This window comes from Ictidomys tridecemlineatus, chromosome 11 (genome assembly GCF_052094955.1).
Source record: "Ictidomys tridecemlineatus isolate mIctTri1 chromosome 11, mIctTri1.hap1, whole genome shotgun sequence".
Classification (NCBI taxonomy): domain Eukaryota; kingdom Metazoa; phylum Chordata; class Mammalia; order Rodentia; family Sciuridae; genus Ictidomys; species Ictidomys tridecemlineatus.
In genome coordinates, this window is record NC_135487.1 from 124,761,031 (window position 1) to 124,788,752 (window position 27,722).

General features: G+C 44.7%; 1 protein-coding gene across 1 annotated transcript; it reads right to left on the reverse strand.

Annotated features, from left to right (window-relative positions):
• Positions 1 to 2,067: 2,067 nt before the first annotated feature.
• On the reverse strand, positions 2,068 to 27,124 carry LOC144368449 (CD5 antigen-like). The gene is made up of 8 exons (XM_078027326.1): positions 26,512 to 27,124; positions 25,974 to 26,089; positions 14,042 to 14,286; positions 11,699 to 11,725; positions 8,109 to 8,429; positions 5,879 to 6,214; positions 4,630 to 4,950; positions 2,068 to 3,007 (listed from the first exon to the last, which is right to left on the reverse strand). Exons 3-8 carry the CDS (start codon positions 14,067 to 14,069, stop codon positions 2,982 to 2,984), a joined length of 1,059 nt encoding a protein of 352 aa, XP_077883452.1. The 5' UTR covers positions 14,070 to 14,286; positions 25,974 to 26,089; positions 26,512 to 27,124; the 3' UTR covers positions 2,068 to 2,981.
• Positions 27,125 to 27,722: the final 598 nt, after the last annotated feature.

Consider the following 27,722-nt stretch of genomic DNA (forward strand, 5'->3'; position numbering starts at 1 on the left):
AAAACTGACTAAAACACTCTGTCTCTGGCACAAGCATTTTTAAAGTTGGTTCCCAGGAGTCTTACTGGGTTGGAATTGTACAAAACCAATTTTATTGGAGAAATTAGGAAGAAACCAAAGTTATTTTTGTGAAATTCTAACCCTATTCTGCTCTACTAAGCATAAAGGGACTTTTCAATTGAGAAACTGATGTGACTCCATTTTAAAAAAATAAATAAATAACAGCAGCTTCCACCGCAAGGCCTGTCCTAAGGAAGGGGGCGTGACCCTTGTCCTTGGAAAGACCCACAGAGCACTCCTAAGCACATACCCACCCTGCTGAGTTGTTTGTCTGTAAATAACAGGAGAGATCTGTAGCACCAGGTGTCCCTGGCTCAGTCAGGCTAGGTGAGGACCCATTGCAACCCCCTAGCAACTTCCAATCAGCATGAGACAGGGAAATACCTGGGCTGCCAGATGATCCCCCAGTAGTTTATGGTGGTTGATAACCATGTAGTTCAGCATGTACACCCCTCGTGGCCTAAACCAATCAGTTCAAACAAATCCCCCTCTTTTAGTAACCACTCACCCCTACCCAACTTGTTTCCACCAGTGAATGTGCTCTTAATCAATGTTAAGAGTTGTTGTTTGATTTTCCTGTGGTATGGAAATGATTTGCTGTGTGATGTTGTGAGGCATAGAGTATCCCCCCAAAAAACCTATAAAATCTCATTGAACAAAGGACCGGGACTCACTCCCTGGGAGCACTGCATCAGGAATGGTTGTGAGTCCAGGCTCAAGCTTGCAATAAAGACTCCTGTGTGCTTGCATCGGATTTGGCTCCTGGAGGTCTATTGGGGTCCCACAAATTTGGCCTAATACAATGACTCAATCAAGGCAGTTTAGCTTGCCCATGGATTAGAGGTACAGAATCTTAGTCTATAGGGAAAATCAGGAAGACTTGTGAGAGCTGATCGTTTAAAGGCAAAGTATGTTTGAGGAAACAGGATAGACCCCCAAATGTCTGTTAAGACTTGTTTCTCTTTTAAAAAACGATGTTTCTCTACCTATTTTCCCATTCATTTAACTATTTGAGCTACAGTGGAATAGCAAGTTGGGAGGTGGAAACACTCTCCAGAATCATTAGTAACCATAGGATCCCACAACCAATATGGAAGACTCTAGCACCCTCTGTTAGTAGTTGGTTGGATTTGATCAGTGCATGTTGCATGCATGTGTTGAAATTTCACACTGAAGACCATTAATAAGTACAGTTAATACACATTAATCAAAATAAAATATTTTTCTAAAAAAAGTGTAAGAGTGGCAGAACTGACTTTTAGTTTCAAGCTAGAGCAGGAAATAGGAAGAAAGTTCCCCACCTAGAGGAGATAGCTATGTTACACATGTGGTTGCATTTACAGGCAGGTTCTCTTTTACCTAATCCTGTGTAAAATAAAAGACATACCTGTTATCGGCCAGGCTATACAGGCAATGACCAAACAGACTCCATGTAAGAAATGCTTCTCCTGTGGGAAAGCCCCACCTCTCTACCCATTAATTGTTACCTAGCAGTACATACTTGGCAACACAAATGAGCGATTCTTATACAATGTGAAAATTTTCTCTTTGGTTTTCATTTTTCTTGGGCAATGTACCTTGTCAGAGATTGATTGTGTAGACATTAGTAATCATTCTCTAACGCGTACTGAACTAGGGTCATTTTGACCCACTTCCCTTCTGCTTGCTTGCTGCTGTGCCAACCTGGAAAGTCCCGTGGGAAATACCAAGGTACCCACTGCATTGTCTCTTTAACTGGCCAGTTCAGTTTCTGTGCCTGCTTGCTTGCAGCTGTGTCAACCCAGATGTGGTTTTTGTCTTTAGATAACTTAAAATGCTCAGGCTCGGGGCTGTTCCTTGCAGAGACAGTTATGGGTCCTGTGGGGGGCAGTCTCTGGCTGGCCAGCTAAATAACGACTCTTCAATTTGGACAAAACTGGGACTTAGTGTGTGTTCTGAGTAACCTGTCCCACCACAATACCTGCTTCCCTGTTGGCGGAAAGAGCACATCACACAACACGGCAACTGTTGAGATTGCAAGATGTGATTTATTATGCAGTGTAATCCTCGGCATAGCATAAGTATGGACTTAGCCTCTGAGTCTAGAGTTACTGATTTTTACAGTTAAACCTTGATTGTCTCCTTAGTGTCATTCTGTACCTTAGGTTTACAAGTCTCCATTTATAAGATGAAAATGGTACTTTCTGATTGGCATGAGACACAACTGTAGCTCTCCCCAACTTCTGTCCACCCCTCTCCTGACCTTTTCCCAGGAACCAATCAAAGTTTTCTTTGGATGCATTTCTGAGATTCCCTTGGTTAAATGTCAACTATGTTGGCAGGTTGCCCTGGGATAGATGACAGAAGTATTTCATGGGAACCGTCAGAAGGTGAAATATCTTTTTCTGACATTATGAAAAGGTTCAGGACTACAGATCGCTGCTGTGCCACCCTCTTGAAATGGCAAACTGCCCTCTTCGAGAACGGGCAGAGAAGTGTGGGCTTACTGTTATGATCAGCTGAAGCTTGAGAAGAAGATTTCAAAAAGCCTCTGTCTCGTCCCCCACCCCAGTTCCAAAGATTTTTCTCCACACGCTTCCTTTAAAATGTTCCCTCTGTCTTTTTCATCCCTGTAATGAGCAGATGAAGACCTTACCTTCGTAAGGCCTGTGCTTTTGGTCAGAGCGGCCGGCCTGAGGATTCCAGGCAGGTGAGGAAGGGGCAGGCAAGGTCAGAAGCAATGCCAAGAGAAGGTCATCTTTCCCAGCAGGGAAATCAACAGCTATATCTTAGGACAGGTGCAGGGGTGGGCGTGCTTGACCCCAAGAACAAGGCGTCTCTGCAGTACTCAGACTCCCCAGAGACTGAGGACCAGTGTGACCACCAGGATAATCAGGGGCCAGGGGGACAAGCAGGGGCACGTGGGGCCAGTGGGAGCCAGGTCAAGCATCAAGGCCAGGATACTGTCCTGTAAAGACAAGAGGAACATGTAGTAAGGAGCGGGGACAGGCCTGCAAGAAATTATTCCCTTCAAGCTAAACTGGCTAAGGAAGCAGACCGGTGCTCAGAACAGGAAAGAGCTCAGCTACATGGATATCCCACACGGGTGGATGTCACCTGGGTCAGAATCTGGTGTAGTGTCCCAGGGGCCAATTGAACCAGTTCCCATGTGAGGCACAAACTGTACAGTTGTTCCTCTGTATCCACAGAAAATTGGTGCTAGGACCCTCAAGGATAGCAAAAAAAAAAAAAAAAAAAAAAAAAAGGATGCTTTAAACCCGTATGTAAAATGACATTGTAAAAATTTCCATTGAACTGAAGCACATCCTCCCATATATTCTAACTCATCTCTAAGTCTCTTATAATACCTACCACAATGTAAATGCCACATAAATAACTGTTATGCTATCTTGTTTAGGGAATAATGATAAGAAAATCCTGTGCATGTTCAGGACAGATGTGATTTCTTCTTTTTTTTTTTTTTTTCAGTAGAGTAATTGAATCCTTTATTCTATTTTGAAAGAACATCAATATGGAATAAAAAGCCAAAGTGTACCAGAAATAAAGTTGGTGACGCATCAAATATGCATTTTCAATTCACGGTTGGTTGAAGCCACAGATGCAGAAGCCATGGAAACAGAGGGCCAACTGTGTTCATGTCTTACACAAAAGTCTTTGAGGGATAGTGTCTATTTTACAGATGAAAACACTGAAGTTGAGAGTAGTTTAGTGACTGCATAAAATTTAACAATTTCAAAGTAGCAGCAGCAGATGTAAACGTTGGCCTATTACCACTAAATCTGTCCTTTCCTAGGCATTAACTGTTCCCCGTATTTCTTGGTTAAATATCAGCTCTTCCCTAGCTGCAGCTTTATAGCTTAGCCAAAGAGACCTGCACAGTGGGTCCCCTCTCTAATTCCACAAATGGGCTTCCGACTTGTGACTCTCTTGAGTCAGCCACCCAGAGACCCAGAGGCTACACTCGGACTCCCTGACCCAAGTTGGGACAGGGCTTCCTCCTGCATACTCCCTTTAGGGGTCTATTTCAGGTCTTATTCTCTCCAATAAGACTCCCAAGGACTTTCTTAGAGTGCCCTTGCCCATAGCCTCAAGGCCACTGGAAATAAAATCTGGGGAGTAACAATAAAAAGAATGAGGTGGGAGCATCTGCCAGGTTCAGACTTAGCCTTTGAGGACTGAAGAGAACTAACCCTGAATCGAGAGGAAAGCTGGGTCGTTATGGTTCTGCTATGTGATTTGAAAACAATTTTGATGATTTTGAAAAGCGGCTTATATCCTTTCACACTTTTGTTCACACTTAATATAAAGATGTTGATCCAATAATTTTCAAGACACATTCAGACTGTATTTTTTATTATATCTCAGCCCGATTCCTCTAGAAAAAAATAAAAACCAATATATATATATATATATATCAGAAAGCCTCAGTCTTATCCCTGGAAATAGCCACAGAGTAAGGAAGGATTACGAGCAGCTCTGTGGCACAGGCAGAGCCACCCTTGTCCCCAGACTTCACCCCACCAACCCTTCTTCCTGCATTGTCCCCCACGTCAGCCCTACAGGACTCACCTGAGCAGATCACAGCCACATCTTCTTTATGGGTACAGTCATGATACCCCCAAAACCTGTGTTTGCACTGCTCCAGGGACTGCTCCTGCCCCGAGCAATGAACGTCATCCAGCCAGATGCGGCCAACCCCAGGGCCGTAGGTTTTCCGGGCTTTGAAGGGTAGAGAGAGGGGTTCCCCACAGCCCAGTTGCTTGCACACCACTCGGTCCTCCTTTCCTCCCCAGCCGTCGTCACAGACAGAGCCCCACACGCCCTTGTGCAGCACTTCCAGTCTCCCAGAGCACTGATTATCTCTTCCTACCAGCCTCAGGTCAAAGGCATCTGCAGAGTGGAGGAGGAAGTTGGAGATTGGAGAGGAAAAGGGAAAAGAGAAAAAAATAAGGTCATGGGTTGGGGCTGTGGCTCGGCGGTAGAGCATTCTCCTAGCATGTGCAAGGCCCTGGGTTGGACCCTCAGCATCACATAAAAATAAATAAATAAAATAAAGGTGTTATGTCCAGCTACAAGTAAAAATTAAATATTTTTTTAAAAAAAGATCATCTGCATCCTCCCCAACCAAACCCCATCAGCACATCTGAAACCCTCCATGTGTTTCTGTGACTGCAGTTGCTCTCCACCGCTCCATCAGCTTTCAACCCCTGTGGCCAGGTATGTTCCTTCAGCTAGGATCTTTTTGCTTCCCCTACCTATTTTATAAATCTAATATTTATGAATGGCTTTCTGGTAGTTTTTTAAAACTGAAGAACTTAACAGATACAAAGTAATGTGCTGTGCTCTATCATATCGAATTCAGTATGATAACAGTTCATATTAATATAGCACATAATATTGCTTAAAACATTTTAAGCATTTCACATTCAAAGAAGTTATTTTTAAAAAATTTCTTTTTTTGGGGGGGGTGGTATTGGGGATTGAACCCAGTAGTGCTCTACAATGGAGCTACATTTGGAGTCCTTTTTACTTTTTATCTTGAGATAGGGTCTTACTAAGCTGCCCAGGCTGGCCTTGAACTTGGGATCCTCCTGCCTCAGCCTTTCAGGTAGATGGGATTCCAGGTGTGCATCACCATGCCCAGCACTGAAAGGCAGCTATTGTAATTGCCATTTTAAAAGAAGAGAATTGACAGCACAATAGGTTGGCAGGGATCCTCTGGTGCAGGAGTCGTTCTCGAGAATAATGCTGAATGGAATTCCATTTAACCTCACCCATGACCTTGGTCTCTGAATGTGCGAGCATCACCTTCCCTTACCTTCACATTCCACCCACGCGTCCTCGTCGTGCGTGCAGTTGTGCTTCTCCCAAGGCCCAGAGGGGCAATCCTGAAGGGCTGCTTCTCTTCCCGAGCAGAACATCTCCCTCTCCCAGATGGGTCCTTGGCCCTGGGCAGCCTTGTTACAGTGGCTGTGGGTCTGCAGGGCCCTGCCGCACCCCAGTTGCCGGCACACCACCTTCGCAGCCCGGAGGTCCCAGCCCGTTTTGCACACGGTGCTCCACTGGCCCTCATACTGCACCTCCACTCGCCCCTTGCAGGGCCCAGGGCCACCGACCAGCCGCACACTTTCTGGGACTGGAGACAAATCTGGGTCTGCGAAGCAAAAACAGGAAGGGTCTACTCCCTGCAAGCACATGGTCGTCTCAGAAAAGGGGGCTCACTGCCCAGGGGCTGTTTCTGGTGTTCAGTACCCTGTGCACTGGAGTGCGAGGCACTGACCAACCAGTGCTGGGGAGAAGTGAGGGAGCGAATCAAGGAAGCGCATGCTCACCCCAGGGCAAGTCATTATCGTGGCCTTTTACTCTTTCAAATTGTTTTCCCATTCAACTCCTCATTGCTCTTCCCAAGAGACAGAGGCAAAATAAATTTATATATATATATAAACATTTATATCATATTATATGTATAGTATAATTATATTACATGTAAAATTTATATTATTATAATAATGATACATAAATAATAATATATAAGTATATTTATAATTATAATATACTATAAATATACATGTTTTTACATATTATAAATTCATTATGTATTATGTATTAAAATATAGCATATGTTTTTTGGTATTGGGTATTGAACCCAAAGGCACTCTACCACTGAGCTATATCCACAGTCCTTTTTATATATGATAAATATAGTATATATTTTAATACATAATTACAATGTATCATATATTACTATAATCACACACAAAATATTTTAATACATTATTATACATATATCTATGTATAAACAATGAATTTACATTAAATATTATATCAGACATTATAAATAAAATGTGTATATTACATAATTACTACACAGGATATATAATCCATTTATGTCATAATTAATATATAATAAGTATTGATCATTTTTTATAATATGGAATTATAATAGTATAATATATAATGTATATAATGTGTGTTTTCTATGTCATTATAACTATATTATATATATTGTTTGTATATTAAATATATGTATTATTTATTTATATATAAATGTATATGTATCACCTGTATATATGTGTGTATATACATACATTATACAGGTGATCAGATACATAAGCATATACACATAAAAGGTTAAAAAAAACTTTGGATTAAGTAGGAAGGTGGCATGTTCTTTATTTTATTTATTTATTTTATGTGGTGCTGATGATTCACCCCAGTGCCTCACACGTGCACGGCAAGTGCTCCACCCCTGAGCCCCAGCCCCAGACTAGTAAAAAGCATTTGGGTTCAATGTTGACATTAACCAAGTATTCCAGATCAGTGCTTCCAACCCTCACCAATCCTCAGTCTTTCTAACTTATAGCATTAAGGCAAAAAGTGATTGTTTCTCTGATAAATTCTGTGGGGAGACAGAGAAGGAGGAGACATAGACTCGCCTCTCATAAATCACAGGAGGAGAAAAGATACACAGAGACACAGAAAATATTAAAAGCACATAGAAAGCAAACGTTTGCTCTCTCTGTGTATGGAAATAAAGGAATACAGATCCATGAGTGTGTCTATCAGTCTATCATCTCTCTGAGATTGTGTTGCTTTCCTCTGAGCCTCCCCTGTCTACCTGACCGCAGGTAGACTTCTTGAGAACTGGAACTATCAAAAAAGCACAGATGACATCTTGGGGGCTCATCTCTTCACCCACGACTTCAGGCCCAGCCCCAGGTATAAGATACACCAGTCAACAAGGGTTTAGTGGTTGCACGATCTGTGCATATTTTTTTTTCATGTATAAAAATAAGAGAAATACGTTCTCATTTCCATTTAAACTTTAAAAAAAAAAAAAAGCACTAATACAACCAAGTCATAGTAACATTCTAAGGGAGGATGATCTATCTCCAGAGTTGAGAGTTAAGAAAGCGTGGGTGAGACGAGAGGACAGGGAGGCCGTTACCGCTGTGTGGAAGTCCACGACAGGGAATCAAATCCAACAAGAGTGGCCAGGGCGGGGTACGGGCAGCTGGCAGAGGGTCCTCGAGCCTTGCGCTACTTACTCTGGCAAATTGCGCCGGCATCCTCATCGTGTGAGCAGCCGTAGACATCTTCGTCCTGCTCACACTGAGCCAGGGTGTCTTCCATTCCGCTGCACCTGACCCCTTGGATGAGGACTTCCTGCCCTTTATCTGTGTATGGCCCATATAAACGACCACTGGGGGTCTTCTTGGCTGCTCCACAGCCCAGCTCCCGGCACAGCACGGCCACATCCTTCAGGTCCCAGCCGTCATCACACACGGTGCCCCACTGGCCGTTCCGTTCCACCTCCACTCTCCCTTCACAGCGGTGGGGACCCCCCACCAGCCGCACTCTGGATGTCTCTGCAAAGAGACGGGAGGTTGGCTGGAGATGCGGGAGGAGGGCAGAGGATGCTCAGGGACACCTCCACCCTGCACAGAAGGTGTGGGGAGTAGGGGACTAGACAGGAGGGGTCAGAAGGGAAGGGGAGGGAGACGCACTGGGGGACCCCATTCCTGAGTTCTGATTCTACCGCATCTTTAATTGCACCCTACCAAGAAATCCCCCTTCAAGGACCCAGACCTGACGGTAGCCTTTCACGCTGAAGATTAAGGGAAAGATCAGTCAGAGAGCCAGCAGAGTTGTGAGACTCTGATGGCCGGAACCAGGATAATCCACAGAGATCATCATGTCCACCCCTGTACTCCACAAAGGAGGGAAAGGGTCCTCATGGAAACGATGATCCGGTGGTCACACTGTCCAACAGTGAAAGCCCAGGACAGATCAGCTCCAAGTACTTAACTAGAGGATTTCGGGGGTCCAGGTGGGAGCAAGGCACCTCAGAGCCTCCGGACAAGTTCTGAGGAATGAGAACTCTGGGTATGGAAAAGATGAAGAGAAATTCTTTCCCTTCCACCACCGCACACAAGTGGAGGAGAAATGGCTGTGTCGAGTGACGAGGAAAGAACTCATCAGACATTGAATATTTGCTAAGCACCTACCACGTGTGGGGTATTGTCTTATGAACTCAGAGAACAGTGATGACCAAGACAGAGAGGACTTCTATCCCCCAAGAGCTGATATTTAGAGGCTTAAAACAATCTCACCAAGTCTACGGTAGCCTCAAAGCAAGAGAGCAGAGAGCTGAATTTGCCACAGCTTTGTGTAACGGGACCATTAACTGAGAGACATGTCTGGGGTTCTAGAAGATGTCACATTTGGACTTGTGGTCTCTGCCCTAATGAAATATGAACAGCTTAATAAGGGCCAATGTGGGTCACATGACTCCTGAGGAGCAGACTTCCCACTTCCTGTCTTAACTCTACACAGACTCCCCAGAACATGAAATCAACCCAGAGGAGTGGTTAAGTGAGAAAACTCCAATATGACTGAGTTTTAAACTACAGTGAGAAGTTCATGTCTGGTTTATTGATTTGTTTTTGCTTCATTTCCTTAATTGGTGGTGGGGAAACGGATATAAAGAATGAAGATTAGTTGGAAACGGTGGCACACACCTGTAAGCCCAGCATTTTGGGATACGGAGGCAGGAGGATTTTGTTTGTTTGTTTGTTTGTTTGTTTGAGAGAGAGAGAGAGAGAGAGAATTTTAATATTTATTTAGTTTTCAGCAGACACAACATCTTTATTTTGTATGTGGTGCTGAGGATCGAACCTGGGCCCCACGCATGTCAGGCGAGTGCACTACGGCTTGAGCCACATCCCCAGCCCAATTTCAAAATTTTGAAAAGGCTGGGCACAGTGGCCCATGCCTATAATCCAGGCAGCTTGGGAGGCTGAGGCAGGAGGATTGTAGGTTCAAAGCCAGCCTCAGCAATTTAACAAGACCCTTAACAACTCAGTGAGACCCTCTCTCAAAATAAAAACTAAAAAGGGCTGAAGATGTGTCTCAGGGGTAAAGCACCCCAGCGTTCAATCCCCCAGGACCAAAAAGAAAAATTAAACAAGGATGGCGACGTATCTCAGTGACACAGCACTCCTGGGTTCAATCCCTAGTACTGAAAAAAGAAACTAGAGATAGAATTTAAAATCATTTTAAAAAGTTTAAAAAAAAGGTTTATACTTTTTACACATTTGAATTTAAAGCTTACTTATCTGAATAAAATATAATTCAAGAGAGTCACCCAGAAATGGCTTTGGGGTCATTGGATCTAGATTAGAGTCTGGATTGTTATTATTGTGTACTCTGGAAAGAAGCTGCCTTCAGAATTCTACACAGGTTATCGTTTTATTTTGGATTGTAAAATTCTCACTTTCAATGAATTTTTATTTTTTTTCCTTCTTTTTTGGGGGGGTGAGGTACCAGGGATTGAACTCAGGGCCACTCGACCACTGAGCCACACCCCCAGCCCTCTTTTGTATTTTATTTAGACACAGGGTCTCCCTGAGTTGCTTAGTGCCTCGTCTTTGCTGAGCCTGGCTTTGAACTCTCCATCCTCCTGCCTCAGCCTCCCGAGCCAGTGGGATTACAGGCATCCACCATCACGCCTGGCCTGAATTTTCAGTTTCTATGAAGTAGACAAGAGCAGTTCCCAGGAAAGAAGAAATAAGCAGTGATCGCAATAGTAATAACAACCACCACCACAACAAAAGAAATTCAGCTGGAGGAAACAGAAGAGCTGGGAAAAGATGTGCAAGGAAAGAGTTGAGGGCTCCCCAGGGCGCGTGCCCGACACTAGCCTGCTTTATCAGCACAGAGCTCCAGAGAGACCCAGGGGTGGAGAGCAACATCCGGGGGAAGGAGGAGGCTGTGACAAAAACAGTTGTCCTCCCACACTGGCAGTGAGGGACAGCCCTGAAGACCAAGAAAAAAGAGCAAGTAATTTAAGCTTCTGGACAAGATCCCAGAAGGGGAACTCTAAGGAATCAAATTGCATCCGTCAGGGCAGAATCAGCCACACCAATAGCAGATTTTGTAGCTGCCTCTCTCTCTCTGGCAAAGCCACCACCACCCAGTGAAAGCACAGAGTGGAGGAACGGTGCAAAAGCAGCTGGTAATCCACAAACAGCCTCCTTGGCTTTGGGCGGTCACAGCCTTCCACTCCTGCACACTCATTCCACGCTCCCTTGCTCTCCTTGGGTGCACAGGGGTGTATCGCCCAGATTCCTCCAGGAGGCAGCCGGTAGAGGCTGAGCTCCATCCTGCCCTCTACTTGTGAAGTCATGAACTTCACAGAAGCTGACGCATTTCTAATTCAAAAGTGCCAGGAAGTCTGGGAGGAGGACCTGGATGTGCTGGAACCCATCAGGGCGCGAGAAGTTCATTGCTGGGTTACCCCCCCCCCCAGCCAGTGAAATGCCTCTGGGCTTGAAATGAAGCTATCTCGGGTTTTTTTGGGGGATGCTGGCCAAGCTTCTCTGGCCACAGAGGCCAAGTGGGGAGAGAGGTTCGTTGGCTGGATAAAACCATTCAAACCATTCTGGGCTCTGGAGTGGAAATCCACCCACACAAGACTGACAGAGTGGGATGGGAAACCTGAAAAGAAAGGTACTCGGCCTGTTTGGGACCATGGTCTCTTTTCATAGCCCAGGAACCTTCAAAATCTCCCCTCTCCTAATCCTAGAGGCCGCCCCGTCAGGACTCTTCCCCCCACCCCACCCCTTGGAAGTCTTACCTAAGAGGCCGGGTCCAGCGCACATGACTGAGGGGAGAAAAAAGAGGAAGTGAGTGAGACCCTCGAGTACATTTCCAGGGCTTTATTTTTAAAAATAGAACTCTCTAGAAGGCCCTTGCCAAACTTAAGGCAATAGATAGGGAACCTCCAAGATCCGTCCAGTTGTCACCTTCTCGTCCTGGGTCACAGTGTCCTTTGATGGCCGCCCTCAGAGAACACTGGACACTGACTAGAAGCCAGAGGCCAATTCTGTCACAGTTGGCCCGGCCCTTTGCCACCACGGTGGTGTTGCTTCCAGCCCAGGTGAGGATCGGAGGGTCATAACTGCTGGAGTAGAAGTGTGGTAATGCACCCCCTTAGCTCTGCAGAAAAGAGCCCTGGGGCCCCCTGGAAAGATGCCCTGGTGGGGAAAGTCAAGGTTGCAGAGGGGCAGGGCAGAGAGTGGAGGGGAGTGGCGGGATCTGTTCAAGGACACCGCGTTCAGACTGGAGTTAGCAAACTCCTTCTTTCAAAGGCCAGATACTAAATATTTCAGGCTTTGAGGCCACAAGGTCTCTGACACAGCTATTCAGCTCTATCTTTACAACATGAGAGTCGCCATGTCCTTGTGGATACATGAACCCAGTTGTGTTCCGATACATCTTAATGTATGGAGACACAAATTTAAGTTCCATGTATTTTCATGTGTCATGAAATATTAGATTTTTTAAAAAAAAAATTTCCCCCACTGTTAAAAAATATAAAAGCCATTCTCAACGGGTAGGCTGTAGGTTACTGACTATAGATTAACGGGTCAGAAGCAGCTCAATGTTGAGTTTGGAATCTCCACATTTAAGCACCCAGTACATCTTTGGAACATCAAGCTTCTTCCCGTGAGATCTCCGTATAGTTGGATTCTTTTGTCCGATAGGCTCCCTCTTAGTGCTGTAAAGAATCCTGAACCCTGTGACCTTCAGTAGTCCCTGAGACCTTGGTATTTGCGACTGAAGAATTCACCCCCTCAATGGGTTTATGAAAGAGTGACTGAGAGTCTGTGGAACTCCATCCTCGGGCTTTCCAGGCAGAACCAAATATTTCAGTGGTTAACCCTGAAATATTTTCTTCTCTTAGTTTCCAGACTCTTTCTCATGAATCCCATGCCCTCCGTCTTTCTCACATGGCCACTCTCAGACTCGGTGAAGTCTTGTCTACGACTCTGGGAGACTCAAGGCGATATTGTACATATGTGATGAGCTGCTGCATAACCTCCCCCACAGAATTACACAGGGGAAGGAAAGTGTGAAGCCCGGTGTGCAGGTGCAAATGCGGGGTAGCTAGTGAGTAACTGGGAGCTCCTCCACAGGGTCAATAGCTGCAATAGCAGCTGCAGACCAGAAAGAATCCATGAAGGAGACCGGCCTGCAGGTGAGCTTGGGAGAGCCAGCAATGCACCCTGAGAGGCAGCATCAGCTGTCGGGTGCAGTGGGAAATGCAGGGATGCTAAATATGGCAAGTGCCCTACACGGGACACCCGAGTGCTACGTTGAAAGACTGTGGGCTTCAGCAATGCCTAGGTCATCAAGACAATAAAAATGAATGTGATCAACGAGGATAGAGGTTTATCCCATGCTGTTAGATGCCCTGTATTAGTTATCCTATGAAACATCTCCTTTAAAAGAAAAAAAAAACTCTGAGAAACATAACATTAGTCTTACTGTATAGATTAGGGAGGTTTCAGAGAAATATGGTAATCTTCAAATTCACAAAGCTAAGAATTTGAAGAGCCAGGAGGGCTGGGGCTGCAGCTCAGTGGCAGAGTGCTTGCCCAGCACACATAACACCCTGGGTTCATAGTCCCAGTACAAGGAAGGAAGGAAGGAACCAAGGGGCCAGGATTAAAGCCTCCAGATCATTCATGCTAATCTGTAGACTCGCTAGGCAACGGGAAATTGGAGAAAATGAGAGAAACATTATGTGAAGCACCTTTCAGAGGAAATTAGACAAAATAGCCAATGAAAAGTGATTGTCTTATAGCAGTACCATCTTTCCTTGCTCTACCTGTTGCTACTTAGCATCTCACTCATTTGTCTTCTTATAATAGTATATTAGGGGGAAACAATGGAAAAGAGGAAGGGGAAAAATGTCATATATCTGTTGGTATAACTATGGGGCGATAGAAAAAAATCTGGCCATTAAAATATAAATTGGGTATGGATCAAGGGGTTTTTAGGGCTTAGAATAGGTAGAGAAAGAAAGGAGAAAGCCATCCTTCGAAGATATTTGAATCTGGGCAGGGAAAAGATTCTCCTAATGAAATTTCCGGAAAACCCTAAAATGTAAACCTACCGAAGCAAAGGTACTCACCAAGGATCAAGGAGAACAGCGGAGCCATCTCTCAGGTCGAAGATGACCAACTGAAACGCAGCTGGTAATAAGTCCCCAGGCAGCAGCATTCAGTTTGGGCCCCAAGTGTGCTCAGAGTAGGAAGAGAGGCAGGTCCCCTGTGCTGCAAGAGCTGTATCAGATGACCAGAAGCCAGTGGACTCGAGGGACAGAAATGATAGAGCTGGACTTGCTGAATTCAGCATGTTCTAGATGAAGGAATGGGGCTGTAACGGGCAAAAAAAGATGCTGAAACAAACAAACAAACAAGAACAAAACCAGTCTGTCATGTCCGGATTCTGCTGCAAGTTTAGCTCCAGCCATCTCTGCTCCTGCCCCTTGCCCTTCCACAGAAAAAGGAGAGTGACCCAGTGTGGCCCTCTCTCATTAGAAGGTCAGGTAATGCCTAGTCTCTAAGGATGATTTTGGGGGGAAGTAGGAGAATTTAGATTTATTTCATAAAGAATATGGAAGCCAGAGGTCATCGAATAAATGCAGAGATCCCCTTGGAGCCACAGTAGAGTCCAGGTGGTGATGTCCACCTACAGAGTTGGCTTTCTTACCCTCACATGGGCTTCCCCACACTGGCCAGAGGGTCCAACAGGTCTGCCCTGCCTCTGTGCTTGTGCCCATCTTTCAAAACTGAGTGGCAATAGGTCCCTGTGGTGATGGGCTTCCTGATCACTGGACTCAGCTCCAGTGTTCTTTTTTTTTTTAACTTTATTTGTTTATTTAATTTGTTTAAGTGGTGCTGAGGATCGAACCCAGTGCCTCACACATGCTAGCTAGGCAAGCGCTCTACCGCTGGGCCACAACCCAGCCCCTCAAGTGTTCTTTACATCTATGATGGACAGAGATTGAGTAGCAAGACCCTCAGTGTTGCCAGGGCCCCGCTGCCTTGTTGAATTATTCAGCCGAGATTGAAAAGTGATTCAACTCCATTAGTTAAACATTTAACGCCACATGCTGACACAACCCCTGCTGTTTCAAGCAGGGTCATTGTCCCTCTACAGTGGAATGTCTTAGGTTCTTTGTAATACTCGGGTCACTTGACACGGTGCTTTGCAGGCATTCATTTTTAAGCCTGTATTTCTTATTTACTTCTCTTATGTTCAAGAAAAAGTTTGGAGCAGCCTTGAGTGCCCGGTGACATGCTAGGTAGGGGGAGTATATGGATGAATGAGGTATAGTTTAGCACACCAGAAGAATAAGGATGAGTAATTGCAATCACACGCAAAAACTACTGTGAGACTGGAAAGTATAAGATGCTTTGCAGACACAGTGGGAAAAACGATTACCTCTGCTTGGAGCTAATTGGAGAAGAGTTCACTAAGAGCAGGAGTTAAAGGTGAGTAGAGTGGATAGTCAGAATAATATATATATATTATTTATATATATATATATATATATATATATATATGCAATGCATATGCAGATAAATGCAGCATTATCCATCTAAGGAATGACAGGTGGTTTGGAATGAATGGATCACGGTCTGATTGGTGCTCAGGGGTCATGGGTTATTGTTTACTGGTGTTATGGAAGATATATTATAAATGGGTTTGTAAATGCTAATTACTCACATTCTTCCCTCTCTAGTTTCTGTTTCAATGCAGTAACAGACGCAGAATTTAGAAGAGGCTCAATAGCAGCTTTACTATTTGATGAAGCCAAATTAGGAGGCAACTGGAATCCAAGATCCTATGCATTCGGCTCCATCCTTTAGGAGCATGATGTGGACAACTGACTTTACACTTGAAGGATGAAAGCCTTCATAAGACCTGTGAGCAGACAAGCCCAGGTCTCAGGATACGGAAATATATTTCTCCCCCTCTCACTTGGACAATTGAGTGAAAGAAGTGGGAAGGAAAGATAAAGCACTTTGCCCCAATAAAATATGTTACAGGGGTTGGGGATATAGCTCAGTTGATAGAGTGCTTGCCTTGCATGCACAGGGCCCTAGGTTCGATCCCCAGCACCAAATATATATATATATTTTATTTTTTTATTTATTTATTTTACTGACAGAGTCAAGAACATTAAGAAGGGAAAGGAAGCCTCTGTAGCTGGAAAGGACATGATCCCAGAGGACATAAAGGACTAAAGGGTGTTGTGCATGTCAGAGCATGTGATCTGGCTATACAGCATGTAGGAGGACGTGGAATGGAGGTAGAGCCTAGGGAGTCACAGAGACCCAGGAGGAGAGCACTCTGTACCAGTCAGAGGTGCAGAGGAGATCTCAAACAGAAGGTATGAGACTTGCCCGACCGTCACGGTGTCTGGGGGTGAAATGGGCAGTAAGTCGCCTCATGTGAGCCAGGGAGGCTGTATTAGGCTAGAAGCTTCTAAAATGTAGCGAAGCTCTGAAATAAGTACTCAGAGGAAAAGGGGCCCTAGATAAAGACCAGGAGAAATTAATCCACTTTTCAGCATTGGGTTGTAAAGCCTGCATTGTGGGTGGCATCATAAAACCAGGGCTTCCAGCTGAGGCACCAACGCAAGTGGTTTCAAGGCTGCGCGAAGCCAGCAGGTGGGTTGCTACAAAGGGAAATCAGAAGCCCTGGAGAAAAGGACTTCAAGGAGGCAGGACTTGGGGAAAGAAGAGCATTGGGAAGTTCAAGGTCACGGAGGTGGCTCAGAGCCTGGAGAAGGCTGTTCAAGGTTTTAGAGGAGGAGCAGTTCCGGGCAATGAGAGGCCCAGCCAGGGGAGTGGAGGAGAATGAAGACGGAAGATTCAGGAGTGGAGAGGTTCAGGGAATGGAGAAGGGGTTCTCAGGAAGAGATTTGCCCAGAGAAGGGAGCTGGGCCAGGGGACACAGACTGACGGGGGAAGCTCAAAGCTGTGTGCTGTGGACAATTATGACAGCAACTGAAGCCACTCTCTGATACTGTCAGGAAGGCAAGCTCCACGTCCCGCTGGACTGGCATCAAGGTGAAATCCCTCTGGCAAATAGTGGTGACCATTGATAGTGGGCTTCGTGAGAACAGTGCAGAACATCTGAGTTGTCCCTCTGAATAGTCCCTGCGCCCGGCGCGCCCTAAATGGTTGACAGTTCCATGAATGCCTGAAGAGTGACCAGGCAGAGAGCATCGGTGAGCCCACAGATGTACCAGAAATGCCGTCCCTCGGCCCTGCCCTGCTGTCTTCTACGGTCCGCTGGGACTGACGTCCTGAGACGTTTATCAGGAAAACGGGGCGTCTCCTGGAGGAGCTTTCTAGGAGCAATTGACCCATAGTATTTTGCAACTGTACATGTTGCAGTCACATGCATGGCCTGTTAATAGGCACTCCATTACTTATGGCTGGTTGATTATTATTAATATTTTAAATCATCAAATTTTAGGGCTGTTTATTGCAAAAGATTCTAATCTCCTAAGAGGCGCTAATGACTTCTTAAAAGGCCAGCAGTGACCCTGTCATTCTGGAGACCCTTGTGGATGCTGAGGACAGACAGGATAGGACTGTGGTCTCCCCCGGGGGCACAGGAAACTCATAACTGTCTCCTCTTTGACAGGTGTTTGCAATGAGGGGTCCAGGAGGATGGAGGACAGGTGACAGTAGTACAAAGAGTAGACTCCACAGGGAGGAAAACCTATCAGCCTGGCTGTCCACTCTGCATCCAGCGAGCTGTCTATGTCCTGCTGGCACGAAAACTGGCCTTCACTGTCCTCGTGTTCCCAGTGTGTTCCATCCTGGAACTTCAAGCTGTACTTTTCTGGACTTAACTGAAATCATCCCTAAACAGAAGCGTTAAGCACAGAGGCCAAGCGCCTGGACGTTGGAGGTGGGCAGACCCGATTCCAGTTCACTTCAGTCACTTTCCAGCTGTGTGACCTCCAACAAGATACTCTGACCCATTCTTGGAACTTTGGTTGCGTAGGATTTATACTTTTTTTTTTTTTTTTTTTTTGCTAAGATGATCAGTTTTCATTTCTGCCTTTTACTAAATATACATTTAACTAATTTAATCTTGCTTAATCCACCTTTGTGTTCCTCTTTTCACTGGAAATTCAAAAGTGATAGCAAAGCAAAGAGTTCACATGTTGGCACCTCAGAGAAGCACCAAGCAGGCGAGGCTGCCTCCCTCCCAAGGTGGCTTGGCCTTGCACAGGGCCTGCGTGTTCCAGGGCAGGGCTGCCCTGCTCCTGAATTTAGACTTCATGAAAGATAAAGCCCAGATTAACAGTCCACATTCTGATCATGTCAGAACAAATGGCTCAGCATAGGGCCATGGGAAGAGAGTCAAGAGGAGCTTTCTGAGAAGTTGGCCCCCGACTGGGAGGTGTCCCTGAGGTTACTGGACCTCACTGCACTATGCTGCTCCGGCCTGGAGGGGGTAGGGGTTGTACCAGTGGTGACATGAGAGTCCCCTAAGGAGTCACATGCACAGCTCACCCTGGTGCTTCCTCCCTAGCCTTGGGCATACTGAGCCGTGAAATTCCAGTCCCTCCTCACGGAGGGGTTGACTTGCATGACCAAGTGGACCCTGTCTGTGTACCCAGCCCTGAGTTCTCTTCTTCAGGGTCTGCAGATCCCCTTCTGCATCTGCATCATTCCTGTTGCCTGTGACCTGGGCAGGAACAGCTTCCCTTTCAACTCCTCCCTCTGCTTTTATTAACCAAAGCTTGGTTGGAAATGGAAGAGAAGGCAGAGATGGGAAGGATGTCTGAGAGCATGCAGGCCAGGAAGAATTCAAGACAGTGAAAGACTAAATTTCCAGTTGCTCTGAGGCTTGGAATTCAAGCAGCGGAGTGCTGCGTCTCAGCAAAGGGGTGAAAGACAGGATTCACTGGGGTTCAGTATTGGACAGAGTCTCCTAGAGACTCAGGAATTAGGGTCCTTGAACAAAGAACCAAGCTGGTTGTAGCAGCATCCCAGCAGCTGGTTCATCACAGAGGGGAGGGAACACACACACACACACACACACACACACACACACACACACAGAAACACAATGAACAAATTTGGCTTAAAATACCTATAGAACAGAAAAGCAGCCTCAGCTGATCCAGAACTGAGCTGATCCAGAGGCTGCCCAGTGAGCTGGTATTTGAAAAGCAGCCTGCCTTTCTCAGTTGGCAAGTGCAGAACTGGGGCAGGAGCCATGCTGAGGAGGCAGGAGCCTGGGAGACCACAGCACACGTCGCCATGTTGTCTCAGCCCCTACTGCGTGGCCTGTGGTGTACCTAGAAGAACATAAGTGAAGCAGGCACAGAGAAGATTGTCCCCATGGGGATTCAAGTCAGAGAGACCAAGAGGAGAGTAACTCACTTCCTTTGAATTCAATGATCAACTGAAGAGAGTGAGGAAACTGAGCAGGTGGGCGTGAATACCCTTGGGGATGAAGCCAGGAAGGGTTCTAATCATGGCAGTGGAAGGTTCCAGACCCTTGGAGGACTGGCTCCCCTGCTCTGGCAGTAGAACTCTTGGGAGGCTTCTGAGATCCAGACTTTCAGCAGAGATGAGCCTCTGCCTGCTCCCAATCCAGATCTGCTGATCCCATCTCTCTAGACTAGATTCTACCCAGCCTTGTTAGAGCTCTGTCCCCGCTGCCGAAGCTCCCCACTCTGAACTCTGCAGCAGCCCCCCTGGGAGCGCACCCACCTGGTCTGTCGGGACCAAACTCCAACAGACAGTACTTTCCATGTGCTTCCTCAGTGGAGAGAATTTTTTTGTTTTCATTGAGAATCGTGTGTGTGTGTGTGTGTGTGTGTGTGTGTGTGTGTGTGTGTGCGTGCGCGCGCGCACGAGTGCACACACACGCACGCTGATTGGTCTATGGATATAAAACCTGTAGGACAAGGAGAAAGGACAGCAGCCTGTGAACATCCCGCCAGCTTTATTCTCAGAACTCTCAAAGTTGGTAATAAGATTTTCAATGAAGCATCATTAATTTAACCATAGCTACTGATTATCTCCTGGGCATCAGGCACTGTCCTTGGCTGTCGGAAGGAGGAGGATATGAGTTCAAAATAAATTAATGACAATCTTTTCTTTTAAGACCCAAGTACCATATTTTCAATGCTGCAGTATAAATTTAAAAATTTTAAGAAAATTTTTATCCATAGTTCCTGTTATATTCCTATAATTATTAATACAGCCTCCATACTTAATGTTTGCTTAATATTAATACTTGATCCATCATTTACTATAACATTACTAATTATATGTAATATGATTATGATTTATAATTGGTTTAACATTGTAATTGCTATTATTTTTAATTACTATTCTGTTTTATTTATTTTTATTTGTTCTAATTAGTTGTACGTGAAAGTAGAATGCATTTTGACATATCAGACACAAATGGAGTACAACTTCTCATTCTTCTGGTTGTACCCAATGTAGAATCACACTGGTTGTATAATCATATATGCATATAGAGTAATAATGTCCAATTCATTCTACTCTCTTTCCTACCCCCATATCCCCTCCCCTCCCTCCACTCCCCTCTGTCTAACCACAAGTACATCTATTCTTCCTTAGCCTCCACCCCGCTATTGTGTGTTAGCATCCGCCTATCAGAGAAAACATTCGGCCTTTGGTTTGGAGGGGGATTGGCTTATTTCACTTAGCATGAAATCCTCCAGATCCATTAGTTTACTTGCAAATGCCATAATTTCATTTTCTTTAAGGCTGAGTAATATTCCATTGTGTATATATAAACTTTGTCACTTGAAAATTACCAGTAAGTTGAAAACCATGGCATAAAGTAAGCTCAGTAATATAAGTCCCTTCTGTAAATGGGGGCAAGGGATAAAACTCTCTGTGGATATAGATAAATTTAGCTGTAGATTCAGACACAGACCAAAGAATAGACACTGCTATCTTATATCTTGCTGGAAAAGAATCAAGATTCAATTTCAGTGAAACTGAGACTAGGTAACTTTGGAAAGAATTGAAATGCTTAGTGGGGATTTATTTGGTGTTTGTCACTGTTGTGAGGAGCTAATGTAGATTCTCGTTTCTCCACTATAAAAATCTTGAGTATGTCTCTTAGTCATAAGTATGATTTTTCAAATGATCTTCGTTTGCGCAGAAGCACCAAAACCTGGAACAATAAGTGCTAGAACATTTGTGCAAGACTTATTTAAAGAGTTAAATGGGTTACTGCCATCATTACTAGCTCCTCTTGCACATCTGTGCTTTATAATACCAAGAATTCATCAAGTAATAAGAAATATGTAACAGGGAATTTCTTTAAGTAGAGTTTTTAGTGTACTGTTTACTTTCTTTTTCATTCCCCCAAATAAACTAAGAGAGGAATCCAGATCATCCATGAGAAAGTTTCACATGTGTCCCCTGGAGTTTGAGGGCCATGGACCGGTCCTTGGCTCACATTTGCAAATGTCTGAAGGTGACAGTCTGGAGCCATACTGGAAGCAGCCTGTGCACTAAGATTTCAGCTGGGAAATCTGTGTGTTTTTCAGGGTTTCACGTGTACCACTGGATTATTTCGAAGGTGACCACACTGAGAGGACATCTAGGAGGGAATCTCCACAGGAATGAGGAATACCCGGAAGAGCAAGGGAGTAACAAGTAGCTGGCTGGAGGAGACGTCATTGCATCTGGGACCTGCAGGTTCAGGTGGACAAGTCTCTAAAGGAGCTGCAAAGATACTGCTCAAGAGGAAGAGGCAGCCATTGGACATGGGCCCTGCCCAGGGGGCACCAGCCCACTGTAACAGCCGCTCACAGAGGACTCTACCCTTTGTCATAAACGCTCCCATCCTGTCCCCACTTCTTGAACACCACCCATCCCCAAATAGCAGATCATGAGTTCGCAAGGAAGTGAAGCAAAGAGAGAGAGGAAACAAACCCCACCCCCTCTTTCCTTGCTTCAGGTTTCCAAGAAGTCAGCCCTGAGCTAAGAGAGGGCAAGGAAGGCTGTCACGTGGGGAGGCCGAGGTTTAGAATGAACCAGACTTATTCTTTTGACTTTCTTTCTTTTATTTTCTCTTTCTTTGGGGGGGAGGTTGGGTGGGTACCAGGGATTGAACTCAGGGGCACTCGACCACTGAGCCACTCCCCAGCCCTTTTTTTGTATTTTATTTAGAGACAGGGTCTCCCTGAGTTGCTAGATAGAGGTGCAAAGGAGACAAAGTCCAAGAAGATGATCGTTTGGCTCCCATTCGAGATAAAAATAAAACTCACTTAGGCTAATAAATGTTTGTCTTGCAGACATCTGTGGTTTGATACTGCTTACATCAAGGGTCTTAATATCAGGTGTCTGCGGGAGATAGAGTAAGATTATGTGAGGCTTATTCACAACTCAGATGTGCAAAGAATTGACACTTTCATTCTTATCTGTGGCCAAGGATATCTTATTTTTGAGTTTCTACCCTTGCTGATGTCTTAAGAAAATGTATGCAATTAAATACATAAATAAAAGGAAATGATGGCCTATTAAATAGGCCTGAGACTTGGCTAATTTTAAATGGTCTCTTTTATCCAAATTCAGCCTCTTTTGCATACATATTCAGTGAATTCCAAATTTAAACTCCCCAAAGCCCTGTTTTATCTTTGTTTTGTTTATTAAGATGACAGGTGGAAGTAGAAGAGAGATCTTGAGAGGGAGACCACAGGAGAGAGGCTGCCTTCCTCTGGAATGGAGGGGCCTGTCGGCAGTGAGCTTCCTCCCTGGGGTCCCTGGGACTTGGGTAGCCTGGTTTCATCCCTGGACACACCGGATTGGCTCCTGCTTAGTTCTGAATAATTCTGTCCCATCTTTTTCTGGGGTATTTGGCAGATACCCATGGCCCATATCTGTTATAGCTACATGTGCCTCAAATTATAATTCTTTGTTTCGTACTCTGTAGCCTTTTCATCCAAACCACAGGCTTCTGCCCAGACACAGGCCTTCTCATTCTCTCTGTGCTGCTACTGGATCTCTGGAAAGAGCTGGGTCTCTGATATGCTCTGCCTTGACCCATTTATTCCGCATCCTCCTCTGTACCTGCTATCTTGTGGACGCCATGATGGATGTGGCTAGGGTGTGGTGCTGCCTTGCAGATGCCATGATGGATGTGGCAAGGACAGTCATCTCCTTGAGTGAGACTATGTGAGACCGTAATGTGTTCTAGATGGGCACACAGCTAGGAGCCTAGTGAGAAAGATACGTATTCTTCCAGAGTTGAAGCCTCCCCAAGCCTGGGGTGGGGATGGAAGGAAAGAAAGGGAAGGTGAAGAGAGAAAAGATGGGCATCTCCCTCACCACACTTCCTCCTACTCTGCTCTGTGTGTCTTATAGATGAGATAAGTCAAGGTTCTCAAGTAGAAAGGGACAAATACTGGGCTTCTAGAAAATCCAACTAATCTGAGAAAGTCAGCTACTCTGTGTTTATACGATAAATTGACCCATAGTTTTAAGATTTTTTTTAGTTGTATTTTATTTATTTACCTTTTATGTGATGCTGAGGTTACAACCCAATGTCTCACTCATGTGAGGCAAGTGCTCTGCCACTGAGCTACAGCCCCAGCCCCAACCATATATTTTTATATCATAAGAGTAGAGCAAGAGAGCTGAGAACAAGAGGAACTTTTCAGACATTGAAGAAATTTTCAGAGGCCCCATGCTCAGGGACTTTGAACATCATTGCTGGGTTCTGGCCCATGTCTGTCCCCCAGCTCAGGTGAACTTTGTCCCAAGAGTCACCAGGAAGCTTCATGAACACAGACTTATGGTAATGAGATGATGAGGCAGGACTCCCATTTTCAAATGCAAGGAAAAGTCAAAAAGTGAATTTTAGGTACAAAAAATAGAGAGACTTGCAACTCTATGACTTCTGTGACCCGCTTGTGTTTATTTCCACTTAACTGTTGGCAGATTTTAGCAAAGTAAGAAATACAATAAACAGTTTTCAAGGCCAATGAGAACATTTCTTTTGACTACCTGAAAAAAACTGATCGCATTTGGAAAATCCAATGCATATCAGTGAAGGTTGATTTAAAAACACCATGTACCAGACAGTCGAGTAGGAAATAGAAATAGGAAGATAAATATGATACCAAATCTGCCCTCAAGAAGGTGACAAACAGTGGATAAAACTGGGTTCATAAATAACAGGTTACAGCAAAAGAAAACTTGGGACACTGCTAAAAAGTATTTGTGCAAGACAGAGAAAGGGGCGTGGAGTCTGGTTAGGAGTGGTCCCTGAAGGATGGGTAGAGCAGCAACAGGGTTGCATGAGGGCAGGGCCTTTCACCCTGGAGGAAGGGCCTCATCAAAACCACACACGGGCAGAAGCTTAAGTATTCATAGGGAGCAAGGAGGTGAGAAATGTGAGTCAAGTGAAGGATGTGGTGGGGGAGGAGTCTGGAGAGACAAAGAAAGCTTAGGTACAAGTTCCACGGAGTCTTCCATAAGGGCTCTGATAGTTGATTTGTCTGCAGTCATTAATGCTAGACTTCACGGAGAAATTGTGCAAATTAAGCCAGACTATCATTTGGCAGATTGTAGGGGGGATCAAAGGAAGTGATGTCCTTAAGGAACATTATAACAATCTGGAGAGAGACACTGAGGGCTTGCACTGATTAAAAAATGGAGAGAATCAACTGATGTCAACCGAGCCAGAAGGCTCTCGATAAAGCAAAATCATTCTCTCCATCAAGATAAAAATCTGAGACTCCACCTTTGGAGCTTCATTCATAGACTCAAATAATCAACAAGTGTCAAATCTGAAAGATATCATCTTTGCATTTACGTAGCTTTGACGGAAACTGAGATGCCAAAAGGGGTCAACTAATTCCTAGCCAGGCAATGTGTCTCTTGTTCCACTGATTCCTTTACTGTAGGAGTGTGACCCCCAGAAGCCAGCAGCCTGAGAGAGCTACCACGTTACACCATTTCCAGCTCACTTACCTCAGTGTAAAGGAGGCTTAGTTTCCATTCTTTTCTGAGGCTTTGGACAGACAAGAGCTTTTCAAAGAAAGGTTTAAATAACTAAGCAAGTAAAGAGATGAGGACAGAATGAGGACAGTGTGTGTATTAGTTTCGTGTGGCTGCTGTAACAAAGCACTAGAAACTAGAATGATTTTAAAAAACGATAGAATTTTATTATTTCTCAGATCTGTGATTAGAAGTCTGTGATTAGCCATCTGTGGGCGGTGTGTGGACTACATTGGCACCACAGCCTACTGAATAGGAACATCTGGTGTTTGGGAACTTCCTGTGGCAGTCCCACATACACGTGAATTTCTATTCAGCTCTGCCTGGTCCCACACAGCGCCGGAGACGGGGTGACCTGCTGTAGCCACACAGCCCCTCAGAGATGGGTGTGACCTGCCAAGATTTCAATCAACCTGCTGACGGCAAGACATCATGAAGCAAGACTTCACCGCTGAAACTTTATCTCTGCCTTTGAGATACCCGCTTAAATAAACCACGGGAGCCATTTTCTAATTGTCCAGTTCCTGCTGGGCTGAGTCTATCAGGCGCTCTGCTTTAAAACTATTTTTCTGACTCTGTGTCTTTTTTTCTTCACTAATTATTTCTGACTTATTTTCTCCAGTGGCTTTCACCCTCCAGGGCAGGAAGAAGGACCCCCCCTGGCAAGATGCTGGCAGCCTCCCTAGAGAAGTCCAAGTTCAAGGTATTGACAGAGCCATTTGTCTCTGGATCCTCTAAAGTGGGATCCTTTCTGGCCCCTTCCAGTATCTGGTGTCTCCAAGAGTTTCTTGGCTTAAAATGTACCACTCCAGTCTCTGCCTCATTGTCACCTGGTGTTTTCCCTGCTATCTGTATTAAGTGTCTCCTTCTCATAAGGACACCGTTCTTATCAATTAGGCTACACTCTAATGATATCTTAATTACTTTTGCAAACCTGTGAGTCAGGGGTCAAACTTCAGCATATCTTTTGGGGGACATATAACTCAGTGGGGGTCTGGAAACAAAATTCTCTTACCACACACTTACTTTTTCCAGGTTGGAGCTAGCAGTGGGGACCGTGCACATCACTTATTCATGAAAGAAAAGGCAGAAGCCTGATATCAAAAGCTTCACCCTTTTTGCCACATCTGCAGAGGTCTGATCTGAAAGTCAGAGAGCAAGCCCACAGTGAACACTGTCTTCTCATCTGAGTAACCAAGAATAGCAACATGATTTACATGTTCCTGCAACTAAACAGAACAAGGACTGCTAGGGAAATCTTGGGGAACTCTCTACTCAAAGAAATGAAACATTTTTATCCTTTCAGGGAATGATGATTTGAATTGTAGATGCACATGAATTAGTATTGATGTTTTTGTGGTGGCTGGTAACAACAGGGCAGTCTTTTTCCCCAGTTGAATGGAGAACATGACGAAGGCTCTAGGCAGCTCGCCTGGCATAATGCAGCCAGCAAGTCGACCTCAGATCTGACACATCTCCCTCCAAATTTGGAGGCTTTGATAATAATGTCTTGAGTTGGTAATGTCCATTTGCCAACTGCAAAATGCATTCTACCGAGTCTCACCTAGAGAGAGACACAGCAATGTTGGAGCCACATTCAGGGCAGGATCCAGCTATGGAGGCTCAGATCCGAAAACCTGTGTCCCCAAGGACTGGTTGGGCTCCCACCCACTCCAGGAGACTTCCTTCTTTGGCTTTTCTGTTTCTTCTAGGGTAAATCTGGAACGTAAACTGATCAATAAATCATTGTCACGGTGAAGCAGATAGTAATGGAAATAGCAAATATTTGTCAAGTCCTTAACAGGTGACTGACATTGTTCTAAAAGCTCTGCATGAATCAACAAACGCACTTAAACTTCACAATACAGGTTGCGTATCCCATACCTGAAATGCTTAGGACCAGAAGTGTTTCAGATTTTGGATTTGTTGGGACTTTAAAATATTTGCATATGCATAATGAGAGATCTCAGGGATATAACTCAAGTCTAAACACAAAATTCATTTCTGAATATATACCCTATACTAATACCCTGAAGGTAATTTTATACAATATTGTTAGTGTGCCTACATTTTGGGCTAAAACCTGTTTTCAGGTGGCAGGTTGCAGACAAATGCAGGCACACATACAACCTGTCACTTGAAAACAGGTGCAGAATTTCCTACACGTAGCATCATGTCACAGCTGAGTTTTGGACTTTGGAGCATTACAGATTTGGGAATTTGGGATTAGATGTGTTTAACTTGTTATTCTCATCTTTATTATTTTAAGGTAAGTAAAATTACTGAAATGACCAAGAGAATTTCTAGCCTTCTAGCAAGCCCACAGGGAAGATCCTTCCATATATTCAGGATTGGAGAAGAAAACTTAGAAATCAACTGGTCCAAAGCATGTACAGCTAGAGGAATGAGAAGTTGTGCTCCGTTTGTGTACTCTATGTCAAAGTGTATTCTTTTTTTTTTTTTTTTTTAAAGAAAGAGTGAGAGAGGAGAGAGAGAGAGACAGAGAGAGAGAGAATTTTTAATATTTACTTTTTAGTTCTCGGCGGACACAACATATTTGTTGGTATGTGGTGCTGAGGATCAAACCCGGGCCGCACGCATGCCAGGCGAGCGCGCTACCGCTTGAGCCACATCCCCAGCCCAAAGTGTATTCTACTGTAAAATTAATTAATTTTAAAAATTTATCTTTCCATGTGAAGAAGAACAGGGTTCATTATTCAATGAAGGAAAATACTGTTGATATTTGGAGGGTGGAAGAAGAGAGAGGGAAAAAAT

What these genes read in the sequence shown, in the direction of transcription:
- LOC144368449 (XM_078027326.1), bottom strand. Translation starts at nt 14,069, where the DNA reads ATGGCTCCGCTGTTCTCCTTGATCCTTG. An exon ending in CGCGTGGGTGGAATGTGAAG is followed by an intron (nt 4,951 to 5,878) that starts GTAAGGGAAGGT and finishes TCCACTCTGCAG; the next exon opens with ATGCCTTTGACCTGAGGCTG. An exon ending in TGTGGCTGTGATCTGCTCAG is followed by an intron (nt 3,008 to 4,629) that starts GTGAGTCCTGTA and finishes TTGTCTTTACAG; the next exon opens with GACAGTATCCTGGCCTTGAT.